The sequence below is a fragment of the Oncorhynchus kisutch genome, linkage group LG24 (assembly GCF_002021735.2).
Source record: "Oncorhynchus kisutch isolate 150728-3 linkage group LG24, Okis_V2, whole genome shotgun sequence".
NCBI classification, from domain to species: domain Eukaryota; kingdom Metazoa; phylum Chordata; class Actinopteri; order Salmoniformes; family Salmonidae; genus Oncorhynchus; species Oncorhynchus kisutch.
In genome coordinates, this window is record NC_034197.2 from 10,484,507 (window position 1) to 10,500,932 (window position 16,426).

A 16,426-nucleotide genomic window follows, 5' to 3' on the forward strand; every position below is an offset into this window, starting at 1 on the left:
CCATTCCTTAATCCTACACTTCTGTTCTTTTGCTTTTTATTTGTGAATTTTAGTTTTTGTTGTGCACTTGTGTGCCACTTTGAAGGTCAGAATCAACACAGGGCCTCAGCACCAGCTGCCCAACTCCTCTCTCTTTCTCTGCCTTTATATGTCTCTCTTTCTCTGTCTCTCTCTCTCTCTCTCTGTCTCTCTCGTGTCTCTTTCCTTCCCATCTCGCTCTCGCTGTCTGTATGTCTCTCTTAGCTTGGAGGAATGCAAAGACAACATGACCAGGAGTTTGAAAGTTTCATTCGTGAAATCGGGTATCCAGTTCAACTTCGAACTTCATGACATTTTCCAGGTCATCCAGTTCATTGCAAATGTTACATTAATTCACATTGCATCTGTGTTGCTGTCTAAAAACAGTCAACGCAGGAATGTACAGCTGTGCCATTCTTGTTCACGACTTGGACTTGGTTATGTGGTTCGGGTTCTGTTCCCGGATTCACGATTCTGGCAGTAGAGCCACAGATTTTTTATTTCTCTGCTTTAGTGTTGTTGTTTCTTTATGACTAACCTGACTAGCATATTTTGTCTTTTGCTTCCTGTCCTCACTTTTGCCTCCTTAGCTCAGTGCTCCTGTTAGGACACACAGGTTTGCTTCCAAAACATTCCACAACCACAAGAGATGCAGAATTCCCAGATTTATTTCCCTCTGTGTGCATCTCCATAAACATTTCATCTGGGGAGATCTTCTTTCCATTCATTCACAGGCACAGCATACACCTACCTCACATCCCATAGAGACATTCACAGCTCAATGCGCTCAGGACTGCACTAAAGGAGAGTGTTCTGAAATTCACTCACTGGTGCTGTTGAAGATGTTATTGTATAGTATATGGCCATTATTAGATGCTTTCATCCAAAGCAGTCATACAGTCATCCATGCATATATTTTACGTATGGGTGGTCCTGGGAATCAATCCCAAATTCTGGTGTTGCAAGTGCCATACTCTACCAGCTGATCTACAGAGAACCACACTGAGCTACTACACACACCGGTGGATGCTCAGCATCTCATAGCGTCAAAAGCAATTAAAAATGCATCAAGAAATACATTCATTCATCAATTTCAGTGGGTTGTGTAGTGCTGGTGTAATGTATTTTTTTTGTGTCAACAATCAAAAATAGAAACAACAGTGAAACTCACAAAGTATGTAATGCACTGCAATTCACAATTTAAAAAATGCTTGGCTACCTCTTCAATGATCTGCATATTAGGAAGTGTTGTCAGGTTGTAGTGCTGGCAAATTACAACAAATCAACCAAACAGATTATCATAGTTATGATGCACATACATATATTTAGCAAAAAAAGGAAGCAATCATATACTGTGCATAAACTTGAATGATTCTTATGACCAGTTAGAAGTAATGTTTTTTGTCATTACTGCAATTACTGAAGTACTGTGTATTTCAATGAATTAAAGATTGATAATATCAATGACAATACCATATAAAACGATTTATTATTATTATTCATATTATAATTATATGTTGATCTTTTTTGCCTAATTGAATTAATGCAATTGATTTCAATCATATTATATCGACTTGTGACAAAACCAGCGCTGGAATGTTTTTGGTGTGGAGCGTGCAGAATAGCGAAGAATGCCTTTGCAACTCCCATTTTTCAAAGATCCAATCCGAAGCTAGCAACGGTTTCAAGGCACCCTTGAAGTCCCGCCGAAGAAAAACAAAGCACTGGGGGAAAAAACAAGTCTCACATTTAAAATAGAATTCTATTCATAACCATTTTTCATTTTCAGAAATATTACCGCCGGTGTAATCTGTTTTATTCTCCTCCACTCAGTAATCATTCAATTTTGACGCTGTTGTTTATCTATTGTAAGGGGAACTTGAAACCGCCCCCTTGCCCCATTTCCTCGGTTGTTTTTCTTCTTTCGCCTGTATTCTCCATGTTGTTGGAGTGAAAATTGAGGACTTCGCAGAGACAGGAAGGGGCCGTTCGGGAAATATACTAGTGATAAAGTAAACCGAGAGGCGCAGCAGAGGGAATCGCAACGACGAAAACATATCCAAGCGCCCTGCCCCTCCCATGTGTGGACAACAGAAGAAGCGAGGAATAAAGAAACATTGTTGCTGATGAAATGTAGCCTCTTACAAATCCAACACAGACACACGGATGACAGTTATCAAGGCAATCCTTTAGTAACTTGTCAACATAACCTAATGAAGGCTGCTTATCTCTGTTTGGGGAACGGATTGGATTTTGAGGGCTCTGTGCTTGTCAGATGGAAAGTTCTATCATCACTCAAGTGCAGAAAGAAGACATTCAATTGTCGCCGAAAACAGGTAGGATATGCTCCCGTTTCTATTGTTTGTTCTGATTAAACATGGGTTGATTTGATATGGAGAAGGTTCGTTAAGTTATGAAATATACGGTTGATCTAAACATGTTTCCAGCACGTCCATTTGACAGTTCCAACGTCGCGGACATTGCGCGCGACATTCTAGAGCGCACTGCTCTTGACGGTCGGCTATGCAGCCTACTACACATTTGATTAATCTTGCATACAAATAGGCTATATTAAATGTCTATATTATATTTCATGGTGTTTCAAACCCACACATGCAACTGATGCTGAACATGGATTGATTTTCAGTTATTATGGAACACCTGTATAATTGGAAAGTGTTTCCCCTCTGGTTCAAGCACATTTTTGACAATGCGAGAGTAAAGGCTGTTTGAAAAACTGCATTACATTTGGTATGTAATCACGAACTCAAACCTGCAAAGGATATTAAAACAGTGTTTGTTAGCCAAATCAATATTTCTTACCTATTTACGCACATTATTGGACTTTCAAGACAATCAAATGATTCCGTTTTGTTGTTGATGTTATGGTATTTCTATGGATCAAAACAAGGTTATCTAATGCCATCTTACTAGACATTTAGGGATATGTTTATAGCTAATAATAATAATTTAATAAATTGACAGACTTATCTTTTCGCGCGTAAAATGGTCAACCAAACCACCCCAGCATTTAGCCTGCCCTGTGTTTATGATTTATGCTTTATCTTATTTTCTAGTTGTTGTATGGCACCTTTCCATATTACTGTCACGTCTGTCTAGAGCCATACACACAACACAGCCATGTCTTGTTTTTGTTCGCAGGCTCAGCCTGGAGACAAATACATCAAGGCAGATCAATGCGCGCCAGTGTGGTACACTATCCGAATCTCATTCGAAAAATACCGCATATATCAAAGGCCTGTACGATACAATGTACGATACAAAGATTGGCAAGTGTATGTGTTTTTTTTCCTTTGGCTATTGGAAATTTAACCTAAAACGGTTGCTGATGAAAGATGACACGCATAACCGTAGAAATGCCAGGTACCGCAGTCGGTGTTGACAGTGGTATGCACAAACACATGCCCTTCTCCCTCCTCCGCCCATTGTAAAGCGCGGTTTCAAAGATTCGTTGTTTTTATGCTTCTGGCACTTTGGTTTGAATTAAAGAATAGGCCTGATACTCTAATAGCATTGGGCCCTATAGTTTTGGGGGCCCCCAACCCCCCCAAAATGCAGATAAACACGTCATAAACTATGGCAAAAAATATCGAATTATATGAAATTAGCTGTAAAACTGGCTAAATGTGTAGAATAGCGTGAGATTAGCTATAAAACTACATTTTTCTCTCGAGACCTTTGGCAATATGTGTAGAATTCCAGGAAATTCGTTTTAAAAATGCTAAATTCTCTCGTCCTCATTGCAAAATGTGGAGAATAGTATGAGATTAGCTATAAAACTGCAAATAAAAATGTGCTCAGACCTGCGAAACTGTGGTACGCCACTGTGTACTGCACTTTGATAATGGTACAATACCAGATTATGTGTGATAGGATAGCCCTTCTGCTCCTATGTTTGCTCAGCAGAGAAAAATATTATATATTATTATATATTGTTTTTTTTTCTTCTCTTTTATTAGAATATTGTTTTCATATATTCAGCTATAGGCTTTTCTACCCTTTTTTAAAATGGCTTTGGACCCCTATGCTCAGAGGTTCTTTCCCCCCTTTTGGCACTAGCATGTTATGTTTATGTTGATGAAGGATATCCACAACATCAATCATTTTTACTATTGCATGTACACTGATTGGCAATATGCCTATACAGGTCAGTTCTAAACAATTTCGGTAACACTTTATTTGAACAGTACCTAAAATCCTTATAAGGACTTCATAACACACTCATAACTCCATACATAACACATTCATAAGCAGTACATGAGCATTTCATAAATGCTTAGCTATGCTAACAACTACACGAATACTGCAAATTTCCCCTTGTAGTTGTTTGACAATTACATTTTAGAAATGCTAAAGCACTTCCATTATGAATCTGTCCTTATGTAGGTGCCCTTCAAATATTGTTACAACAAATATTTTATTTTATAGAGAAAATGTTGAAAATGGCACTGGGCTCTAGTGCTCTGTGGGCCCCCAGATGATAGCCTTATTTGGTAAAAGACCAAGTCCATATTATGGCAAGAACAGCTCAAATAAGAAAAGAGAAATGACTGTCCATCATTACTTTAAGACATGAAGGTCAGTCAATCCGGAAGACCCAGAGTTACCTCTGCTGCAGAGGATAAGTTCATTGGAGTTACCAGCCTCTGAAATTGCAGCCCAAATAAATGCTTCACAGAGTTCAAGGAACAGACACATCTCAACATCAACTGTTCAGAGGAGACTGCGTGAATCAGGCCTTCATGGTTGAATTGCGGCAAAGAAACCACTACTAAAGGACACCAATAATAAGAAGAGACCTGCTTGGGCCAAGAAACAAGAGCAATGGACATTAGACCGGTGGAATTTTGTGACAGCCATGTCTTTGTGAGATGCAGAGCAGGTGAACGGATGATCTCTGCATGTGTGGTTCACACCGTGAAGCATGGAGGAGGAGGTGTAATGGTGTGGGGGTGCTTTGCTGGTGACACTGTCTGTGATTTATTTAGAATTCAAGGCACACTTAACCAGCATGGCTACCCCAGCATTCTGCAGCAATACGCCATCCCATCTGGTCTGTGCTTAGTGGTACTAGCATTTATTTTTCAACAAGACAATGACCCAACACACCTCAACGCTGTGTAATGGCTATTTGACCAAGAAGGAGAGTGATGGAGTGTTGCATCGATAACCTGGCCTCCACAAACACCCGACCTCAACCCAATTGAGATGGTTTGGGATGAGTTGGACCATAGAGTGAAGGAAAAGCAGCCAACAAGTGCTCAGCATATGTGGCAACGCCTTCACAACTGTTGGAAAAGCATTCCAGGTGACTATCTCATGAATCTGGTTGAGAGAATGCCAAGAGTGTGCAAAGCTGTCATCAAGGCAAAGGGTGGCTACTTTTGAAGAATCTAAAATCTAAAATATATTTGGATTTGTTTAACACTTTTTTTGGTTACTACATGATTCTATATGTGTTATTTCATAGTTTTGATGTCTTCACTATTATTCTACAATGTAGAAAATAGTAAAACAAATTAAGAAAAACCCCTTGAACAAGTCGGTGTTTCCAAACTTTTGACTGGTACTGTATATTAACATAGGTGCTATGCATATCCAATCCAACCAAATAATAGATGCTAAGTGGAACCTCTGTGAACTAGGACACATTTTTACAGTGACTGATCAAAGGGGGCTTGGAGCATTGAGGTGTGACTGACTTCGGCTTGCTCCGCTCCAGCCAGAGGTCTTGTTCCAGGAGAGTCAGTGAAATGGTTGGAATGTTTTCTGTCTGTGTTTTCTACAGCAGAAAGTACTGTCTGTGTCCCAAATGGCACCCTACTCCCTATGCACAACTTCTGACCAGTGCCACAGGGTCCTGGATACAAGTAATGCACTCAATAGGGAATAGGCTGCCATTTGAGACGCAGTCACTGCCTAGTGAAGAGTGTGGGTTTTCCCGCCCTCTCTGTGATTATATAACATGTACCAGCCCCTTCCAGCAGCAGCAACCTCATTAAACCCAGAGTGTGTGTGTGTGTGCATGTATGTGTGTGTATGCGTGTGTGTCCTTGCTCCCTTTCGTAAAGGGAGCAAGGAGTTCATTCTACGTTATGTACAGCAACGATGTCTCTCAAAATGGGGGAAATCCTTCTTACTTCTTCATGGGAAAAGAAATGTACAACATCCATTTCCCTCACCCCATCCATCTACTTGGCTTATAAGAACCTTCATTGCCGTGTGAGAATGAGCATAATGTGTTTGTGAATATAATTTTCATATCACTCAGTTTGAATCAAAAGCTTGGTTATGTCACAGCTAATTTTCACACACATTAAAAGCATTCTTATTTTTGCCCTCATGACAGGCCAGGTGAGCAGGTCTTCTCCGAAGAAGCCTAGGAGTTGTAACCTCTTCAAAGCACTTTTCTGTTGCCTCAGAGGAGCACAGGCTGCCCCCAAACCACTGCCACCTTCCCAGGATGCATTGCTGGAGCCACAGGACAATGGGGACGTTGTCAAGGTAACATAATTTATTCCTCTCGGCATCACGGCAGCATTGTTGTTGTAATTATCCATATCAGAAATAGTGTATGGACTGTTGTTTGCTGTATTTCAACCAAGTACGGGACTTTTATGTAGCCTAAAAGTGTCATTTTGCATTTTGTTTTGTTTGCAAAGCTTGTTTGGACACTTTAAGCAGAGTCTAAATAAATAAAAAATTGCCACAAAGTTTCACACATTTGTCTAGTTCGTTGTATGGAGGAGACCAAGGCGCAGCGTGATATGCATACATTCTTCTTTTAATGAAGAAAGAACACTGAACAAAATAACCGTGCCACTATACAAAGCAAGTGCTGACAGGCAACTACACATAGACAAGAACCCACGAAACCAAAAGGAAAAATGGCAACCTAAATAGGATCCCCAATCAGAGACAACGATAAACAGCTGCCTCTGATTGGGAACCAATTCAGGCCACCATAGACATACAATTACCTAGACTTACAAAACCCATAGATATACAAAAAACCTAGACAAGACAAACAAGCATACCCTCCCTCGTCACACCCTGACCTAACCAAAATAATAACGAAAACAGAGATAACTAAGGTCAGGGCGTGACAACATTATAATTTGCCATGTTAGCCTTTATTATAGGATATGATACTCTTCTGTGTACAACTAAGTGTTTTTTGTCAAACCTTTTTATTTTACCACTGTCAAGTGCCTCATCACATGTTCTAACTACTCCAGCGTAATTGCAGGAAAAGCATAAAATAACTACTTCGGAAATGGATAGCTTTCCTCTGTTGAGCAATACCTATTGTCCCGTGAGAATGTGTGGGATTATTGCCCGTGGATGTTATAACAGCATGTTGCAATATGGAGTAGCTGCTGCACCTGTTGTGAACATCTTGAACACCACCATGACGGTTGGCGGCTACAGAGTTTTTAGGTCTGTTCACATAGATCTCCTACGATAAGACAGCTGAGTGAATTGCAATCCACTAAGGCAAAACAGAGGTGCAGAGGGCCTACAAAGAGTGGATAATGTGATGTGCATGTCAGTTCATGTGGGAGACATAAGATATGTTAGAGATGTACAGTATTTAGTACCCGGTGTGTCGTAACCGATGTGTACAGAAGCATGAAAAGGTGTTGTTGCCCACTGGCCACTTGTGAGGCTGTCAGGTGTAGATGGGCGTTAGCGCCATGTAACCAGGGGCTAATGAGCTTCATGTTTGTTCACATTACCTAGTGTCCTCCAGGCAGCACAGAAGCAGTGAGGCAGCAGTATCTGTTGTGAGGCCTGGGTATTGTTTGTGTCTCTGAATTGAATCTGATGTAACATGTATATGTACAGTATAGACCCTATAGCCTATCAAGTCCATCTGCTGTCAACAGCCCACAGGTGTTACACTGCGACACTGTTATTATAGTGTAGTTGCATTGGTTGGTGGAAATCTATAAATGTCATTTGATTTTTAATGGTAGTAGAGTGAGGAAGTGTTGATGAAGCATAAAGCCAGCCTAATAAAACGGGAAAGATGTGTTGTTGTCCCCAATGAGTGCTCTGTACAGATACAGTAGTGACCTTGGTCTGTACTCTTGTCTCCTCCACCACAGCTCTCATCTGGACCCAGCCTGCTGCCGGAGATGATACCGCAGGACCAGGGGAAGATATGTGTGGTCATAGACCTGGATGAAACACTGGTGCATAGCTCATTCAAGGTAGCTACTGACCTTTATTTAACTCTCACTGTAACTACTGCTGTTGTCAACTCACTGTTAAAGGGTTTTGTATGTGTATTTGTTTCAACAGTCGTTAAGAGGAAATATCATAAAGTTAATCATGTTTTTCTTTGTTATATATACACTACCGTTAAAACGTTTGGGGTCATTTAGAAATATCCTTGTTTTTGAAAGAAAAGCACATTTTTTTGTCCATTAAAATAACATCAAATCGATCACAAATATAGTGTAGACATTGTTAATGTTGTAAATTACTTTTGTAGCTGGAAACGGCTGATTTTTTAAAATGGAATATCTACATAGGGGTACAGAGGCCCATTATCAGAAACCATCACCTCTGTGTTCCAATGGCACGCTGTGTTAGCTAATCCAAGTTTATAATTTTAAAAGACTAATTGATCATTAGAAAACCCTTTTGCAATTATGTTGGCACAGCTGAAAACTGTTGTTCTGATTAAAGAAGCAATAAAACTGGCCTTCTTTAGACTAGTTGAGTATCTAGAGCATCAGCATTTGTGGGTTCGATTACAGGCTCAAAATGGCCAGAAACAAAGAACTTTCTTATGAAACTTGTTCGGAGAAATTAAGGTTATTCCATGCGAGAACTTTCCAAGAAACTGAAGATCTGGTACAACGCTGTGTACTACTCCCTTCACAGAACAGTGCAAACTGGCTCTAACCAGAATAGAAAGAGGAGTGTGAGGCCCCTGTGCACAACTGAGCAAGAGGACAAGTATATTAGAGTGTCTAGTTTGAGAAACAGACGACTCACAAGTCCTCAACTGGCAGCTTCATTAAAAAGTACCCACAAAACACCAGTCTCAACGTCAACAGTGAAGAGGCGACTCTGGGATGCTGACCTTCTAGGCAGAGTTACAAAGAAAAATACATATCTCAGACTGGCCAATAAAAAGAAAATATTAAGATGGGCAAGAGAACACAGACACTGGACAGAGGAACTGTGCCTAGACGGCCAGCCTCCCGGAGTCGCCTCTTCACTGTTGACGTTGAGACTGGTGTTTTGCGGGTACTTTTTAATGAAGCTGTTCGTTGAAGACTTGTGAGTCTTCTGTTTCTCAAACTAGACACTCTAATGTACTTGTCCTCTTGCTCAGTTGTGCACAGGGGCCTCACACTCCTCTTTCTATTCTGGTTAGGGCCAGTTTGCACTGTTCTGTGAACAGAGTAGTACACAGCGTTGCACCAGATCTTCAGTTTCTTGGCAATTTCTCTCATGGAATAGCCTTCATTTCTCCGAACAAGAATAGACTGACGAGTTTCAGAAGAAAGTTCTTTGTTTCTAGCCATTTTGAGCCTGTAATCGAACCCACAAATACTGATGCTCTAGATACTCAACTAGTCTAAAGAAGGCCAGTTTTGTTGCTTCTTTAATCAGAACAAAAGTTTTCAGCTTTGCTAACATAATTTCAAAAGGGTTTTCTAATGATAAATATCCTTTTAAAATTATAAACTTGGATTAGCTAACACAACATGCCATTGGAACACAGGAGTGACGGTTGCTGATAATGGGCCTCTGTACGCCTATGTAAATATTTCATAAAAACATCAGCTGTTTCCAGCTACAATAGTCATTTACAACATTAACAATGTCTACACTGTGTTTCTGATCAATATGATGTTATTTGAACATGGACATTTCTAAGTGACTCCAAATTTTTTGAACAATAGTGTATATTATATTTATGTGGTTATTATAGTCCAGGTCTTAGTGATTTGATCTTATGTAATTGCATTAGAATGTTCAACGGCTCCCTCTGTGTTCTTTCCTTAGCCTATTAGCAATGCAGACTTCATAGTGCCTGTGGAGATTGAGGGGACCACACACCAGGTAAAATATATGAACTAAATGCAGTATGTGTGCGCTTGTCGAGTCGGGTAGCTTGGCGTTCATGTACTGTATGTTGATGTGTTCAGAGTTCAGTGTTTGCTGAGCTTAAAATAGGATGTGTTTTTAGGACAGATGAGGTTTGTTACGGGCGCTATGAGCCCTCTAGTGGACAGATGTGAGGTTGACTGGGAAAGGAAGTGTAAGAGTAAAAAAAAAGAAGAAGGAAGTCATTTCAGCATAGTTAGTTCACTTTTCATAAATAAGAGCACACAATTTTAGAGCACACTTTTAGAGAAAATGTGGAACAGAATTCACTCATCAATGCACTGCACCGGGGATAATAATTCAACACTGTGTTGTGTCCTTTGCATGCAGAACTTCATGCAAAAAAATGCATATGCAAAAAATGCATATGCACAACTGCGCATGTGAGTACTGTCGTTTGGTTCGGGATTCTTCACCATGGGCCTCTGCCTGGTTCAAGTAATCCAGGATAGGCTGGTTAACACATGCACGGCCTGTTCTTGATTACTTGTTTCAGGAACTGTCCACCAGCAACTGGTAATGGACACAATGACAACAACAATTTCATGTAATGTGGAACAAATATAAGTATGACTACAGAGGAAGAGTGACTATTATAATAATAATAGAATACTCCGTTACTATGTCATTTCAAAGCAATTAGTAAAGTAATAAGAATGTTGTTACTGTAGTAATTATAGTGTTATTACATAGCTAGGTATAAGGGCAACACAATGCAAAGTGTTACAAAACATTAATGCCAGGTGTTTGTTTCAGGTATACGTGCTGAAGAGGCCATATGTGGATGAGTTCCTACAGCGAATGGGAGAGCTGTTTGAGTGTATTCTGTTTACTGCCAGTCTTGCCAAGGTAAGCTCAAAAATAATAATTAAACATTGTGTTGTTATGACATTTCCCAATGATTCTTCTTGAGAAGATTACTCTTCATTTTGAATACTAGTTTAGGAAGTCTTACACGTTTTTTTGTCTTTCCCAACCCTCTGTAGCCTTTTCCCCATGTGTTAGATGACCTTTGTAGTGCCAAAACCTGCTTTGTGAATTTGCATATAAAGGAGCGAGCATACATTTTCAATGTAACGTGTAGTTACTTTTGTGGTCAACTATATTGGCACCCTTGCACAATTCTATATTTAAAAAATAAATAAAATTGAAATAGAAAAAAAATTGGTGTTCACACTTCAAAGTAAAAACAAAATGGCCTGGACTTAAATATAAAGAATTTATTTGGTTGGAGGCAATTTATTCTCATTTATTGTGTTATTTATCTCACCTGTGGGAAGTTACATATTTTTAATTTCTTTAACCTTTATTCAACTAGGCAAGCCAATTAAGAACAAATTCTTGTTTACAATGACGGCCTACCCCGGCCAAACTCTAACCCAAATGACGCTGGGCCAATTGTGCGCTGCCCTATGGGACTCCCAATCATGGCCGATTGTGATACAGCCTGGAATCAAACCACGGTCTGTAGTGACTCCTCTAGCACTGAGATCCAGTGCCTTAGACTGCTGCGCCACTCGGGAGCCCAAAAGTTAAAGGTGCATACAGGGTAAAAATAGCCATTCAACCAGTTTTGAAAAGAGAAAATGGAACATTCAGCTCCATTTTATAGTGCAAGGGTGCCCGAATATTTGACCGCAATTGTACATTATTAGTAGCTTGGGTAAACTTTGGTGACACCTTACCCCCTACTCTCCATTCCCCACTTCTGGTCTTGCCCTTTCCTGCATTCCCTGACCCCCCTCTCCCCCCATTTCCTTGCCCTCCCCTAGTATGCAGACCCAGTGACTGACCTGTTGGATCAGTGTGGGGTGTTCCGGGCGCGGCTGTTCCGGGAGTCCTGTGTGTTCCATCAGGGTTTCTATGTCAAAGACCTCAGCCTACTGGGCAGAGAGCTCCATAAGACCCTCATCTTGGACAACTCTCCTGCTTCATACATCTTCCACCCTGAGAATGCTGTGAGTTTGGGTTTCATTCAACTTCTTTCAACTCAACTGTGACCGCTTTATGGATTCAAACTGATAATTAACATGATTTTATTTCACATTTTACTGCATTCTATTCTATTAACTTTTTAAAGGTTTAACCTTATATTCCACTTAAAATAACTGTCCAGTGTTCCCAGATTTCCATGTAATATGACCTCTTATTAATTACAATATGAGTGAAATAGTTTTTCTTAAAAATAATTGTAATAAAGTAGGTTAAAAAGCAGCTTTTCTGTGGAATGGTGTGGGTGTATACCCGTTATAAAAAATATTCAGGCGAGTAGGATGACATCATCCTCTATGAGGAAATAGCAAGCATTTTTTAAACGGTTTGTTTTGAGATGTTAGTGTTTTCACTTCCATTTATCCTTTGGCCACATACAGAGCATTCGGAAAGTATTCAGACCCCTTCCCTTTTCCACATTTTGTTACGTTACAGCCTTATTCTCAAATGGATTACATTTATTTTTTTGCTCATCAATCTACACACAATACCCATAATGACAAAGCGAAAACAGGTTTTTAGAAATGTTTGCAAAGTTATTACAATTTTTTTTAAAGATTAAAAATAAAAAAACAAATGCCTTATTTACATAAGTATTCAGACCCTTTGCTATGAGACTCGAAATTGAGCTCAGGTGCATCCTATTTCCATTTATCATCCTTGTAATGTTTCTACAACTTGATTGGAATGCACCGGTGGTAAATTCAATTGATTGAAAGGCAAACACCTGTCTATATAAGGTCCCACAGTTATAAGGTCCCAAGCCATGAGATCAAAGGAATTTTCTATAGAGCTTCGAGACAGGATTGTGTCGAGACACAGATCTGGGGAAGGGTACCAAAACATTTCTGCAGCGTTGGAGTTCCCCAAGAACACAGTGACCTCCGTCATTCTTAAATTGAAAAAGTTTGGAACCACGAAGACTCTTCCTAGGGCTGGCCGCCCGGCCAAACTACGCAATCGGGCGTAGTTTGAAAGGCCTTGGTGAGGTGATGAAGAACCTGATGGTCGCTCTGACAGAGCTTCAGAAGTCCTCTGTGGAGATGGGAGAACCTTCCAAAAGGACAACCATCTCTGCAGCACTCTACCAATCAGGCCTTTATGGTAGAGTGGCCAGACGGCAGCCACTCCTCAGTAAAAGGCATATGACAGCCCACATAGAGTTTGGCCTGAATGCTAAGCTCGACATCTGGAGGAAACCTGGAACCATCCCTATAGTGAAGCATGGTGGTGGCAGCATCATGCTGTGGGGATGTTTTTCAGTGCCAGGGACTGGGAGACTAGTCAGATTTGAGGAAAGATGAATTGTGCAAAGTACAGAAAGATCCTTGATGAAACCCTGCTCTACAGCGCACAGACTGGGGTGAAGGTTCACCTTCCAACAGGACAACAACCCTAAGCACAAAGCCAAGACAACACAGGAGTAGCTTCGGGACAAGTCTCTGAATGTCCTTGAGTGGCCCAGCCAGAGCCAGGATTGAACCCGATCTAACATCTCTGGAGAGACCTGAAAATAGCTGTGCAGCGACACTCCCCATCCAACCTGACAGAGCTTGAGAGGATCTGCAGACAAGAATGGGAGAAAGTTGCCAAATACAGGTGTGCCAAGCTTGTTGCATCATACCCAAGAAGACTTGAGGCTGTATTTACTGCCAAAGGTGCTTCAACAAAGTACTGAGTAAAGGGTCTGAATTGAATTTAGCGCAGGTGTTAAAAAAAAAAAAGGCAAAAAAACCCAACTGTTTTTGCTTTGTCATTATGGGGTATTGTGTGTAGATTAATGAGGGGAAAAACAATTGAAGACATTTTTTAATAAGGCTGTAACATAACAAAATGTGGAAAAAGTCAAGGGGTCTGAATACTTTCCGAATGCGCTGCATGAATATAGGATGAGTCAACAACATTATTATTTGGGTTTGAGTTAACAGAATATGAACTTAAGATTTAGCACAGATATATACATTCTGATATATACAACAAGAATATACAATTTGTCAATACCCTAACACTGCAAACAAAGCATTAGTAAGTGAGTGAATGGTTTCTCTGTTGCCATCTCAGGTTCCTGTGGTGTCCTGGTTTGATGATGTGGAGGATTCGGAGCTGCTCCACCTGCTGCCGGTGTTTGAAGACCTGAGTCAGGCTGAAGACATCTACATCAGACTGGGGGAGCTAAGAGTGCCATGATGGAGACGGGAGAGGACCCTGCTCTCACTGCCAGACTAGCCAGCACCTGGCCCAGAACATACGCACCAACAGAAATAGAAAAATAACATTCTATTCATATAACATTGTATTTGTATGCTCACCAGCCAGAGACACATGCAGTGTATTTGTTTCAGACGAGCACTTCATGACATTCTAAGGCCTTTTCTCTGAGACTCTGAGCATCTGTCTGTCTGTCAATCACTGTCTGACAACTCTGAGCCAAAATACCGTAGAGTACTGCAATCACTCCAAATGAATATGAATAAAGTGTTGTTGTTTTTTTGCCAAACCAGAGGCCTGAATGGCCTGATCTAACTCAGGACACTTGTATCATTGTGCCTTTTTTTCCCTTCTTAACAAACACAAAAACCAAGCAGCTCAAACTGTTTTAATGATTTGTTTTCTTCTTCTAATCTCACTATGCAATCCTCTTCTGTAATCATGATGGACTACAGTGCTACTTGTTATACGGGTGGGTCACGATCATATCCAGAATGCCAACAGAATGTATTCTTTACATTTTCCTGGATATATGACCAGTCAGCATATGCTCATGTACTATACAGTTAACGGATGTTTAAGTATGTAAATATTTGTATTATTTACTGTAAAATGGCCAACAAAGAAAAATGCCTCTCCAATAAGTACTGAATACATTTGTAAGTAAATAATTTTGAAGAGCTTCAAATATTAGCAACATTATATATAAAAAAAATTATGATTAACATACAACGATGTTATAACGTTTTATAAAGCTCTTTGAGTTTATCATTTGGGACGAACTTCTTTAATCTGGACACTTGAAGGCCAACACACTGGATGGCATGGTTCTAGGCTGCTCAGCAGAAGTACAGGATAGTGTCGCTCTTGGAATATTTGGTCCAGTCTTTTAACACATTTATTTTTCTGTTTTTCTTGTAATACTAAATGACAGAAGTTGCACTATTTGTTTTGATAAGTAAAGACTGCTTCAAGAAGTGACAACTGCATTTCCAATTCAGTCAGATATATGCACCCTTATGCCATGCTGAATGTGGTCAAATACTGTATTAACAAAACTATATGTAATTGTGGTACTCCTAATGCTGAATTATTATTTTATTTTTTACAATTTGTGTTCATTTGCGTCATTATTTGCCCACTGCAAATGAGATTATCAAAACAACAATATTCAAAACCTCTGCCAAATTGTAATTTTTGGCTAGTATTTTTGGATTGTGTGAAGTTAATCACATATTTTCCTCCAAACTGTGCCTTTCAAACATTACTCCTCGAATCATCGTAAATGATACCAATGACATTGTGTTATCAAAAAACAATAATCAAATTCAGGGGGTTTGTGTTAAATAGGTAAATGTTAAAACAAGTAAATGTTTGTTACTGTAGTATATTGCCATTCCACAAATAATGATGGAAACCAGGATTATTTTATGTGGGTACAATCAAGTTGTTTATATAATGTTTTATGTCCGTTTTTATTGTGTACATTGATCACTTAAGATATTTGAATGAATGTTTACCAATCCTAATGATTAACCAAAGATATCTGGTTGTTGATATTGTGTAGATTTAGTTGTTCTCATTGACATTGTTGGTAATTAAACAAAATAAAGCTACATGTAAATTGTAAATCATGAACACACATGTAGGCCTATACATTGTTGTTCAGTGTAAGATGGGTCATACTTTCCAATGGGGCGCCAGGTAGTCTAGCGGCGAAGAGCGTTGGGCTCGTAACCGAAAGGAATCACTGAGCCGACTGGGTGAAAAATCTGTCGATGTGCCCTTGAGCAAGGCACTTAACACGGAATTGCTCCTGTAAATCACTCTGGATAAAAACAAATGTTAGGCCTACACTATAGCTTTTGGCAAGAAATAAGTACGCAAACTGGGCAAAAGTTGCCAAAATAAAGTTGGATTGTATTTCCTTGTCTATTTGTGTTTTTTTTGTAGAGATTGGGAAATGTTTTGTATTACAAATTTAAAACATATGTCCATCCCATTGGATTTGAGGCATATAATATACAGAAATGTTTTATAGCAAGCATGTACGCTT

The 16,426-nt window shown here is 39.7% G+C and overlaps 1 protein-coding gene across 1 annotated transcript; it reads left to right on the forward strand.

Moving 5' to 3' along the window:
- The first annotated feature begins 1,667 nt into the window (after nucleotides 1-1,667).
- LOC109869170 (carboxy-terminal domain RNA polymerase II polypeptide A small phosphatase 2-like) lies at nucleotides 1,668-16,301 on the forward strand. Its single transcript, XM_020459106.2, has 7 exons — nucleotides 1,668-2,354; nucleotides 6,389-6,543; nucleotides 8,151-8,255; nucleotides 10,069-10,125; nucleotides 10,927-11,019; nucleotides 11,943-12,128; nucleotides 14,224-16,301. The coding sequence occupies exons 1-7, from the start codon at nucleotides 2,294-2,296 to the stop codon at nucleotides 14,347-14,349; spliced, it is 783 nt and encodes a 260-aa protein (XP_020314695.1). The 5' UTR covers nucleotides 1,668-2,293; the 3' UTR covers nucleotides 14,350-16,301.
- The last annotated feature ends 125 nt before the right edge of the window (nucleotides 16,302-16,426 follow it).